Source organism: Bos grunniens, chromosome 6, assembly GCF_055505025.1.
Source record: "Bos grunniens cultivar Pamir isolate PY7600 chromosome 6, Bosgru_T2T1.0, whole genome shotgun sequence".
Classification (NCBI taxonomy): domain Eukaryota; kingdom Metazoa; phylum Chordata; class Mammalia; order Artiodactyla; family Bovidae; genus Bos; species Bos grunniens.
This window is the reverse complement of record NC_141170.1, coordinates 98,958,298-98,971,150: the sequence shown is the minus strand read 5'-3', so window position 1 is coordinate 98,971,150 and position 12,853 is coordinate 98,958,298. Positions and strand designations below refer to the sequence as shown.

General features: G+C 41.2%; 1 protein-coding gene across 3 annotated transcripts in view; it reads right to left on the bottom strand.

The window, feature by feature from the left end:
• The window catches only part of ARHGEF38 (Rho guanine nucleotide exchange factor 38), a 151,745-nt gene that overhangs the window by 14,923 nt on the left and 123,969 nt on the right, over positions 1-12,853 (bottom strand). Inside the window, exons 1-4 of one of the 3 annotated variants that reach the window (XM_086406906.1) lie at positions 10,306-10,440; positions 7,079-7,183; positions 4,812-4,934; positions 760-1,071 (exon numbers count right to left, since the gene is read on the bottom strand). In XM_086406906.1, coding sequence (XP_086263032.1) covers positions 760-1,071; positions 4,812-4,928 — 429 coding nt within the window. In that variant the 5' untranslated portion in view covers positions 4,929-4,934; positions 7,079-7,183; positions 10,306-10,440. Of the gene's footprint in view, positions 1-759; positions 1,072-4,811; positions 4,935-7,078; positions 7,184-10,305; positions 10,441-12,853 lie in introns of those variants that run through there. The other 2 variants (XM_086406904.1, XM_086406905.1) reach the window with 2 other exon arrangements.

Here is a 12,853-nt window from a genome sequence, read left to right as displayed (position 1 = left end):
CACATGCATGCTCAGTCGCTTCCGTCATGTCCGAGGCTTTGTGATCCCATGGACTGTAACCCACCAGGGTCCCCTGACCATGGGATTTTCCCCACAAGAATATGGGAGTGGATTGATCACCATTTACTCCTCCAGGAGATCTTCCTGACCCAGGGGTGGAACCCACATCTGCACTGCAGGTGGCTTCTTTACTGCTGAGCCACCAAGAAGCCCTGTTTTAGATATATGCACATATATATGCACATATTTCTCACACACACACACACACACATACACACACACACATCAGGCTTCTATTCCTCAGAGAAACACAAAAGCAAAACAAAGACTGGTTTGACGGATATCCTATTTCTGTCACTACACTGAGATGGCCTTATTTTTGGATCCATGTCTTAGTCGTGGTTAACATTTAGAAACTGTTGAATAGGAAGATAATACAAAATATAAATTGATAAGCTTCAAGATCGCATCAGGCAGATGGAGCTACTTTGGCTCTGCCAACAAAGGGAGCCAAGCTGAAAGATGTTCGGTGTTTGAAAAGGAATCTCCAAAAAGAACTCCGTGTGTGTAAGTCACAGTAAACCTGCACTAGGAAACTTGCTTTTAGCTTCCTGTGGGGAAGAGGGATAAGGCGCAGAACACTCTCTGCCTGGCTTCAGTTAAAACGGACACCACACACATGCACACCACACTCAGGCACGCTATGAGCAGGCTGTTTTGCACGGCGTGGTTTCTGACAGATCCTGCTGCTGTGCTTACCGGCACCGTGGTGGTGTGAACCCCCTGGGCCACGATCATCAGGTCCCTGAGCAGGGTGACGAAACTGCACAGACAATTGAGGAGGATCTTCCGCGCGGCCAGATTGAACACCTGGAGCTCTTCCACCAGCTGGGCATTGAGGGCCTCATATTCCCTTTTGGCCAAGTCTGACTCATCCGCCGCCGCCCGCTGCAAGTAGCTGTTATAGTCCAGCAGTTTGTCATAGCGTTTCTGGATTAGCTTCTGAGGCCCTGGGAACAGGGACAGCAGGGCTGACAGGGGCGTCAGGACGAGCTTCTGCAAATGAGCTGCCTGCCAAAAGAGCAGAACAACGCCATCACGGAGTGAACACCCGATACCAAGCCCAGAGCTGTTAGCAACAGGCTTACTTCCTCTTTGCTGGAGCACAAAGGAAGGCAGAAAAGTACCCAGCCAAGTTCGAAGAGCAAGGGATCATGTTGTGTTTCTTTCTTTTTTTTTTTTTTGTCTAGCTAAACCTGTGCAAGGACCTAAAATAGCAACTCTAGACTCTAACGTTGGAACTGAAGAGTGAACAGGAAGAAGAATACAAAAGTTGAAACTTGCACACCCAAACTATGCTCCAGTCTTCTCTCCACAACTATTGGCTTTGTCAGTGGGGTCATCTCCCTCCACACTTTCCCCTTCCCCTTCTTTCTAATCTCAGAGCCAAGTGGAGCTCCTCCCGAATATAGCATTGCAGGTAATCTCCACCTTGGACTACCAAACCTGTATTATTAATAATGCACATATCATTCGCCTCCTTTGCTAGCAATAAAAGGAGGACAGTTGGTCTTAGGAGAGGCTGTGTCTGTTCCTCCCACACCTGCAACGCCCACCCCTTCCCTGTCTACCCTGCTGGTTAAATTTGGTAGTGCAATTGTATCCTCTATACAGAGAGTACCCCCTTATTACAGGTATTTTGTTCCTGTTACGGAAATGGCTAGATAGTTATTGCTTCCTCTTTAAATACCTTGCAAGATTAAGCTGATGCTGATCCTGTGTCCTAAATTGTTCTATTTGTGGGTCTGAGGCATTGAAAATGAACACTGAATCACTGTTTAGCTCCATGCCAGCACCCGAGCAGTCTAGATTTAATTTCTTTTGTTTCCTCTTGCCTCCCCTCTGTTCTAAGTCTCCTATGTTTGCTAACTACCCAATATTTCCCTTTATTATATAGGCTTGGGTGTCATGATTAGGCTATAGCAATTTGGAAAAAGATTTCTCTTTTGTACCCTGAAAGATGTTCTAGTGAATCAACATCTGAGTAGCTGCTGCTGCTGCTGCTAAGTCGCTTCAGTTGTGTCCGACTCTGTGTGACCCCAGAGACGGCAGCCTACCAGGCTCCGCCGTCCCTGAGATTCTCCAGGCAAGAACACTGGAGTGGGTTGCCATTTCCTTCTCCAATGCATAAAGTGAAAAGTGAAAGTGAAGTCGCTCAGTCGTGTCCGACTCTTCGGGACCCCATGGACTGCAGCCTACCAGGCTCCTCCGTCCATGGGATTTTCCAGGCAAGAATACTGGAGTGGGGTGCTATCACCTTCTCCGTCTGAGCAGCAGTTTGTATTAAATAACTTATGTGATCCCTGGTAGGGCTTCCCAGGTGATGCTAGTGGTAAAGAGCCTGCCTGCCAGTGCAGGAGACTTGGGTTAGATCCCTGGGTTGGGAAGATACCCTGGAGAAGGACATGGCAACCCACTCCAGTATCCTTGCTTGGCGAATCCCATGCACAGAGGAGAGTTGGACACGACTGAACGACTTAGCACACACTCATGAACTCTGGTAACTTTGTCTGAACTCATGGGAACTGGAGAAGAGGAGGGAAACCAATCTCATATTGGTGCCAGCAATAGCCAGCACAGATTAAATTTGATATCTAGCTTATAAAATAATCAATATACACCTTCAGATTATTTAATGAGTCTGTCAACTAAGCAAAGAATCTGTTTACTGTTCTGGGATGAATTACTGTGTTTGTGACATAGTTGAATGAATAATCTAATTACAATGCTCAGTCACTCAGCCATGTGCGACTCTTTGTGACCCCATGGACTATATCCTGCCAGGCCCCTCTGTCCATGGAATTTTCCAGGCAAGAATACTGGAATGGGTTGTCATTTCCTACTCCACTAATTACAATATTAGAATATAGTTACAATATATATGTTCTGTGACACACAGACATGAACCAGTTCATCTGTACATAGGAATTATGATTGGAACAGATAAGAATCAGATTTTATTCTCATATTTTGTGCTATACAAAATGTGTAGATAGATATTCTCATGGTTAGATAAAAATAATTGCTCTGCCTTTAGATAGATTTGAGTGCTTAATATTTGATTTTTTAAAAGAGAGTTCAATACACTTTGTTTATACAAAGGTACTTTTATATTGAGCTTTCTAATTTAGCCTAATTTATCATCCTGTGGTTTTATGCAAGGTAGGGAAGGATACCTTATCTCTTCATTCTGTCAGGTTCTGGAGCATGCTTGATGATGGGGAAGCTATATACTATGGTCTTACAGGGTGTTCAATAAATATTTATCACCTTAATGAGTCAGAATTAAACCAGAGAGCAAACCCATGAGGACTTTTCTAAAATGTGCTCACTGTAATTAAGTCCAGAAAACATATAAAGAACTAGGCACATTTTTTCCATTTAACATGTTATAAAAACCCTCTCCTTTCTCCTTGCCTCTCCCAGCCCCTTCCTTCCTCCCATCCATCTAATCTACCATGTTAGTTTCAGATGTAATCATGACTTTTCATTACCCAGTGCCAGGAAAGCTAGATGTCTCTGGGTATTTTTCTACTGGAGTGGGTGCTGTATCACTTCCCAGGATTCGAAAATATGAGATGGCAGACATTTACTGGGGTTCAGAGCCTGGTAGGAAAGCTAAATATCCTCCAATACAAAGGCCACTCAGTGAAGATTCATCTGACCCCAAATGCCAATAATACCAATACAAAAATAATGTCATTTTCAAGGACCTTCAGAATGATGGAGGAGTCTATTATATCTTTTATATAATACTTGAAATATTATTATGAAATAATAATACCTATCTAGCCCAAGATACTAAATTAAAATAAATATTACTCAGACTAGTTTGCTGCCCAAATACTTTCTTGCCTCAAGCATGTTTTTAATGATTCCCAATTTATGCTTTATAATTCTGTATATTTTATATAATTCTTAGGAAACAAATATTTTACCACAGAACAGAAGATCTATGACTCTTAAATAAAAGCCCCTTGCGAACAGAAAGGTCTTACTTGGCTTCACTGGTAGCTCAGCTGGTACAGAATCCTCCTACAATGCAGGAGATGCCTAGTTGATTCCCAGTCAGGAAGATCTCCTGGAGAAGGAATAGGCTACCCACTCCAGTATTCTTGGGCTTCCCTGGTGACTCAGATGGTAAAGAATCTGCCTGCAATGTGGGAGACCTGGGTTCAATCCCTGGGTTGGGAAGATCCCCTGGAGAAGAGAACAGCTACCCACTCCAGTGTTCGGGTCTGGAGAATTCCATGGACAGAGCAGCCGGGCAGGCTACAGTCCACGGGCTCGTAAAGAGTTGGATACAACTGAGCGACTATTACTCTCTTACATTCCAGTGTATAGTATGTTAATAAAAGTCATCCTCACAGAATATCTTCACTCCTCCTGTAAAAACTCTAGGCATTTCCAGAGATTCCTCTAAGAAAATCACAGCTTCCTAACTTAATAAATCCCTAATATACCATTTGCAGACTTAAACTAAATGTTGATTTTAAAAGCTGCACAGACACTGGATATCCTACAAACACAGTCTGGAGCCCTCTTAAATTTTGATTATAATAAAAGCCTCACAAATCCACTTCAAAATATTTAATGATTAAAAAAACTCCTGTTTAAATCTACTAATTTTCACATTAGTATTTGCTTTAGTGCACGTTTTATTTTTAGTTCCAAAGAAGTAAATGAAAAGCAGCTTTTCTTCTCACCCTACTATTTCCATTTGCATTCATCTGTGAATATAAATAACTTACAAAGTCTTCAGAGGGATTTGGGGCATTACTTGGAGACTCTGAATAGCTGCTCTCCTCCTCATCTTTGTTGTGTGAAATCTCCTGGAGCTCCATCATGCTCTGCAGAGCTAAAGGCATGGCATCCTGGAAGCCAAGAGCAAAGTTACCAAAAGTGCAAAGTTCTGAAGTGAGTACAAGGGAGTGCATCCTAAATCTGCACTTCATCAATATAACTGGTACCACCGAGAGAAAAAGACAAAGGGAAGGAAAAATTCTGTAAACACTTTGCACAGTCACGTTACTTGTAATGACCTATATCCTTACTTTTCCCTTTGTCGCTTTCTCATATTTCTCCGTTGGTACGACACCCTTTTTTATTAAGTAGAATCCATCTTAAATTCCCTTGTTGGCTATTTTTAATCATTCAATTCTTACAGATCTCTTATTTAAAAAATCACTCCTTTTTGATTTATGTCATCAGTTTTCCTTGATGAATTTAATCTTCTCTTTGAGAGAAGACGATCACACTTTTGTTGAATCAGTTAGTGGAAATAGAAGACTTTTCTGTAGATGTTCCCAGGAGGCACTGACTTCTTGAAAAGTGTTTCAGGCACAGGGTTTCCACTGCTCTCTGGATGTTATAACTATGGTTTGATTTTCCTTTCACAGAAATCAGGGCTTTAGGAAGAGATTAGCAAATCTGACTGCAAAATCAGGTTTTGCATCAGTTTATAAAAAGAATATGGCTTGTTGGTTATGTAACATAGAAACTTGTCTCCAAATCACTATGCCTGTCAGCTTAATCTTCTGTATGATCGTCTTTTAAAGCATGCAAACATCTTCCAAAACATATCCAAGAGAAAAACTAGAAAATAGGAAGGGACCATTTATTAACTAGGACTTCCTAAGTGGCTCAGTGGTAAAGAATCCACCTGCCAGGGCAAGAGATGTGAGTTTGATCCCTGGGTGGGAAAAATCCCCTGGAGAAGGATCAGAACTGTAAAGGGGGTGTTACAAATTACCAGTTATAAAATAAATAGAGATATTTGGTTTGTCTTAAAATTGCATGATCATATCTCCATTTTGGGGTTGACTGGGAGGTAGCCTACAGCTAAATTTGAGATGCACATGTGGGTTTTTGTGGTTTTTTATGATCATGGCATCTGGTCCCATCACTTCATGGCAAATAGATGGGGAAACAATGGAAACAGTGAGACTTTCTTTTCTTGGGCTCCAAAATCACTGAAGATGGTGACTGCAGCCATGAAATTAAAAGACACTTGCTCCTTGAAAGAAAAGCTATGACCAACCTAGACAGCATATTAAAAAGCAGAGACATTACTTTGCTGACAAAGGTCCTCTAGTCAAAGCTGTGGTTTTTCCAGTAGTCACAAATGCACGTGAGAGCTGGACCATAAAGAAAGCTGAGTGCCAAAGAATTGATGCTTCTGAACTGTGGTTTTGGAGAAGACTCTTGAGAGTCCCTTGGACAGCAAGGAGATCAAACCAGTCAATCCTAAAGGAAATCAACCCTGAATATTCATTAGAAGGACTGATGCTAAAGTTCTAATACTTTGGCCGCCTGATGAGAAGAACTGACTCGTTAGAAGAGACCCTGATGCTGGGAATGATTGAAGGCAGGAGGAGAAGGGGACAACAGAGGATGAGATGGTTGGATGGCATCACCAGCTTGATGGATGTGGGTTTGGGCAGGTTCCAGGAGTTGACAATTAACAAGGAGGCCTGGTGTGTTGCAGTCCATGGAGTCTCAGAGTCAGACACGACTGAGAGACTGAGCTGAACTGAACTTATGGCCTTTATATTATGCACTTTTTACTTTTTAATTTCTCTAGTTTTATTTTTTCCCCTCTTTTGGTTTTCTTTTTTCCCTCAGTCCTAATCTTAAATTTGCAAATATGTGTTTTCAGGCCAGGAAAAACATATGTTGGTATAATCAAACAAATAATGTTTCTACCTCGTCTGCCATTTAGCATATTATAAAGAAACTATGCTAATGGTCCGGCCCCATGTGGCAAGCATGTGAACCATGCTTGTCCCACTGTATGATGACTTAGATTAGGGGAAGGATGGAGGAGGAAGGGGACAGAGAGCAAAATCCAAGTCTTTGTATTTGCTTCCTTCACCAGCACCTTGGAGCCTCCCAAATTTGGTCCAATAGGTGTCATCATATAAATGAATGAACAGTCACATCTACTCCTTATTAAAACCAGAGACATCAAGACCTTCTTGTAGAGAAACATTGAAAAAGACAGTGGTGTCGCACCCACCTGTATGTGTTGGAGACAGGATGAAATGTTCTTCACACAGTGCCTCACAGTCTTTTCTAAAGATCGAAATAGCTTTTCTTCTCTGTTAAAGGTATTGTCTTTCACCTAAAATATAGATGAAATTATTTTTATAATTCAGAGGAATCTGGTATTTTTTTTTTAAGAAAACCACAAACCATGTTGGCCCAGCATGTTACGAAAAAACTCCTTGTTTAGATGAAAACTTTTCATACTATGCTGACTGTCTTAACACAGTCCTTTCTTTGTCCAGCAATTGACACAACTGATGTTCAATAGTGCAGCAGAGCTGTGTGCTTCACCCAGTCACAGTAGATGTGGGATGCTAAACTTCCCTCTAGAGTTTTTAATGGCATGTATTATATGTGTTCTCCTAAATTACACTGCATTTGTAGGTCTATCAGATAATTAATAAAATGTAAAATGAAATTAAAAATTTGATCTATTGAGTAGAATTTATCATTTTGCAGATATGATTCATCCCTATTTATTTCCCAGTGGTTACTCAGAAAATATTCTTAGGGTCTTGGCTAAAGAAATATCATAATTCGTTACCAGCTCAAATTTGAAAGATGATGAATAATCTTAACAAAAACAGTTCCAGTAGTAAAACTCTGCAGAGTTAAGATGGTGCCCACATGTGTTCAGTTTTTTGTTGTCATTGGTATCTTACATGTATACCTGTTAGCATTCAGAAAAATATGCTTTTTATGTGCTTGTGGCAATTTCTAAGAAGACATTATGCTGTTAATGACTAGAAATATATCTTGACATTCAAAATTATACAAAAAAAGATCAGAACCAGCTTTGTATCGGCAAAATCTGTGTGAACACACGCCTGTTTTATGGAATATGGTATGTCTAATCAGTTTGGTACTGGCTAATAACTGAAGTTGTTCTCAGTTCTTACATCCATTAGTTTACATGGTTGACCTTAGAACTGAATGCATAGAAAATGGTGACATTTTATTTTAATATTTTTAAGTCCTTTAAAATTGTTTATCTGCAAAGCTTTTCTTTTTTTAATTATTATTATTATTTTTTACTTTACAATATTGTATTGGTTTTGCCATACATCAACATGCATCCGCCACGGGTGTACACGTGTTCCCCATCCTGAACCCCCCTCCCACCTCCCTTAGCCTCATTCTTTGTAATCTGCACAAAATTCATCACCCTCTGCCCTAGGAGCTCTATGCTCTGAGCCAGTTTGAAGCATAATGCTTGGACAGATTTCTTTGAAATGTAGTTTTCAAGGACCAACTACTTTACTCTGTGTGTCCTGGCTGGGACCCAGATGATGCTAAAATAAGAGTTTCAAGGATCATGGCATGAAAAATATTTCCCGGTTCCACTTCCCTATTTCCAAGCCTTCTCATGCTGTGCTATTTTGCTGGATTATGCTGCTGTCCCTTTTCTTCTCTGCAAAGTCCTGTTTATTTTTTTTAAAGACTTGCTCAACTGTCACCCCTGCTACAACTCCTTCCTCTAATTCCTGTTCTTTCCACTCCAGAAAATTAATTGCACCATCCTATGTGCTCTCACTAGTTAATGATTTAAGCAATTCTCTCCATTGATGGATTGCAAGCATTGGAAAGGAAGTATTTTTTATTAATAATAATAATCTGTAACATTTACTAAACACTAACTATGTTTTCAGACAGTAAAGAGCCTGCCTGCAGTGTGGGAGACCTGGGTTCAATCCCTGCGTTGGGAAGATCCCTTGGAGAAGGAAATGGCAACCCATTCTGGTATTCTTGCATGGAGAATCCATGGACTGAGGAGCCTGGTGGGCTATACCATAGGGTTGGAAAGAGTCGAACATGACTGAGTGACTGACACTTTCACTTCACTTTCAAATGTGTTTTAGACACTTATGCTAAAACCTGTCTTCCGTTTTCTCATTTAAGTCTTACACAACCCTATGAAGTAGATACTATGATTACCCCCATTTTAGAGATAAAGAAACAGAAGTTCCAGGAGGTGTGGCAGACATTTTGAACATTCCCCATGTCGACCTTCTACCGATAGAACCTGCCCTTTTAGTTTAAGATGGACACACAGCTGCCCTGGTAGACAGCCCTTCCCAGACTCCCTTGCAGCTGATTCTGCCCTGGTAACTGGGTTACACGGCAAATTTGGGCAAATAGGATGTGAGCGGAAGTGATGCATTTCATTTCTGAATCTTGGCTTACAACATTGTCCTTGGGACTTTGACTGAAGACATGGCAGTGACCCAGCTTTAATGAGGCAGATGAAGACAATATGTTTAGGGAAGAGCACAGCATAAAACTGGGAACTGGGATCCTGGAGGATCTTGTGCAGCACAGCACATCTGGATGATTATAAGAGAGAGAATCTCTCTGTGACCTAATATAAAAAGTTAAAGAAACTTACCCATGTTAATAGGACTAGGATTCCAGCCCAAACTGTCTGAATTTAGAACTCTTTGCATTTGCAATCTCTAACAGTGTTGGGTACAAAGGAGTTCAATATATGTGTGATGAATGGAATAGAATCTTCCTCTTGGGTAACAGTTTTATACCCTAACTCCACCAAATATTTCACTTGAGCTGCTGACAAGTGCAAAATTGACTGATTTGAGATTTATCTTTTCTACAGTCCAGCATATGCAGCTGATTTTCTGATTAACAGTGAAATGCTTCATTGCTGACAGGACATCCTCTCAAAAGATTAATGGGAAAAAATCTAATTAATATCCCTTCAGGCTACTTTAACTACAATTCACTTTAAGTTTGCAGTTGGAAAATATCAGAAGTTGACGGCAAATGCATTAAAGACTGGAACAGCTTCTACAGGAGCCTGCCCAGGATTAAGACCTGGATATTGTTCCTCAACAGTATTGTCTTGGATCAGAAGCAACATTCTAAAGAGTAGAGGAGAATTGTTTACATTGCATTTACACATGTTCATGGAGGCTACGGTCTCTTCTTCAAATGAATTCCCAATTCAATTCTGTTACTATGACCACACGCCATAAATGTCCCAAGCTTCCCATGTTATAGTTCCACATTGAAGAGAGGGAGGCCTGGAATTATCTCCTCTATTCAATGGAAGAAAAGCAAGAAGTAAATACAGGATGATATAAGCCATATGTTGTAAGAATATCCATATTGGGTATGGTAGGGAACGGACAATGCAGCCACAGGAGGAAAAGAGAATGAAGCTTGGAGGTTGATTATACTCACAGGTCCTAGAGAAGTGGTCACCGTATGTCATGCAGGATCACAGGGGAATCAGTGAGATTGCGTCATTTGGCAGGAAGGAGCAAGGGAAAAGTCAAGGCTAGAGTCTTTATTGGAGTTTCTGTGAGAAATCACAGAGAAGGAGCTGGGGCAGGGTAAAATGTTTAGAACTAGCCAGTTTGAATAATTCCAGCAGGCTTTGGGCTATAGAAGTGGTTCTGGTTGCCTGGTACCTGGCCTTGGAATGATCGAGGGCAGAGAAATATTGGTTTCACCTGTGAGATTTAGATAAGGAGATGGTTGTGGCTCTAGACCCAGGATTCGTTGGTCTGCAAATGAAAGAAGCAATTCCAGCTGAGTTCTTTGCCCTCTGTAAGAGTGGGTTAGCCCTACCAGTGGCATTTTCTTTGGCCTGCAAGCTTTTTTAAGATGGCAAAACATCATAAAACACAGGAAGTATAAGATATGATTAATACATTAAGCATAAAGAAGTTTTATCTGCAAGGGAGTAAGAAGTCTGCAGGTTAAAAGATAAATAACAGTATTTTATATGCAAAATAAGATAGTGATGATGATAGCCAATATATTGAATACTTACACATTATGTTAAGTACTTTTTAAAATATGTATCATTTCATTGTGTTAGGCAGTTAGAATAGGAAAAAGGAGTCCAAAATGGCAGTGGCTAAAAGACAAAGAGAGGAAAAAAACCTGCAAATATGGAACAAAAGAAAACCCGAGGACAGGAGTGAGAACCTCAGGTGAAACCAACAGGCCCCCTGCTCAGCCAGCCCAATTTGCATAGGGCAGGCTCAAGGGGTGGAATAGACAAACATAAAAAAGAGGAATCCAAGACGGATAGATGCCTCTCCTTAGGGCGTCTATCCTTTGGGGTCAGCCTGCCCTCATGCCTTGAGGGTGTACTATCCTTTGCCAAATAAAACTCTGAGCTATAGCACTCGTCTGCCATTTCAAATCTTTGCTGCGGCAAGACAGAACCAAGGCCATTACACGCTCCCCCAACAATTGAATCCTCACAACCACTTCCTGTATTAGGTCCTACTATAATCCACTACTATAATTTACAGATGGTTACAAGGAGATCCAACCAGTCCATTCTGAAGGAGATCAGCCCTGGGTGTTCTTTGGAAGGAATGATACTAAAGCTGAAACTCCAGTACTTCGGCCACCTCATGTGAAGAGTTGACTCATTGGAAAAGACTCTGATGCTGGGAGGGATTGGGGGCAGGAGGAGAAGGGGATGACAGAGGGTGAGATGGCTGGATGGCATCACCGACTCGATGGACGTGAGTTTGAGTGAACTCCAGGAGTTGGTGATGGACAGGGAGGCCTGGCGTGCTGCGATTCATGGGGTCGCAAAGAGTCAGACACGACTGAGCGACTGAACTGAACTGAACTGAATATTGAATTTATGCACCTAAAGAAAAATATTTATTAAGTGGTAAAATTGAGGTTCAAACCCAGGTCTGAATGACTTCAGAAACTTTGCTCTTAATTTCTGTGCTGACTCCTGCGAATACTAACAGGGCCAAGGCTGAGATACATTGAGTAAGTGTGTCAGGCGTTCAGAAGAGAAGAGACCACTTCTAGCTTAGTGGTCTGAAAGCTGCAAAGACTTAATGAAACGAAAAAAAAACACAGCAGCCAAACAGTGAGGTAGATAAGAAGAGTCAGAGCTGAACCAGTTGCCTCTAGTTCAAAGTAAAAACTTTTGTTAGAGATGCTAACATAATGAAGAATGAAATCAGGCACAGGAAAAGGGGGGTCGGGAAGTACTATCTAGTATCTTAAGAACTGTTCTGCCTACTTTTGGTTAGAGGCCCACTGTATTACCACTTCTGGGCCTTGACCTTTCTATCTTGTGATTTTCAATTTCCAGATCGATCAGCTTAAAAGTATCTGGAGTCTTTATAAAAATACAAACTTTGAGGTTACACGTTTGAACCAAGTGGAACCCAGGAATTTATATTTTGGCAAGTTCCTCAGGTCATTCTCATGCACATTAAAGCTTGAGAGGCTTTGCTAATCCATTAATTGTTTATTAGGGATTCAGATGAAAGTGTTCAGGATGACACCAAAGAGTTACCCAGGAATATAATGCACCTGAGAGTAGGGGAAGAGGTAAGGGATAACAGGTAGGAAAAATCACACTAAGATAGGCCTCCAAACACTATAGGTGAAATAAATATAAGATGAACACGAAGGGTACTAAAAGAAATGAGATTTTAAAAAGCAGAAAGGAGACAGATGAAAGGAGGGCATTGCCTTGGGTGAGATTATGTGCTAATTTGGATTCCCCGGTGGCTCAGATGATGAAGAGTCTGCCTACAATGCGGGAGACCTGGGTTCGATCCCTGGGTCCCCTGGAGAAGGAAATGGCAATCCACTCTTGTAATCTTGTCTGTAAAATCCCACGGATGAAGGAGCCTAACAGGCTACAGTCCACGGGGTTGCAAAGAGTTGGACACAACTTTCTTTCATGTGCTAATTGATGGTATCAGGACTCCTGGGGCATCTTTTGTTGATCCCT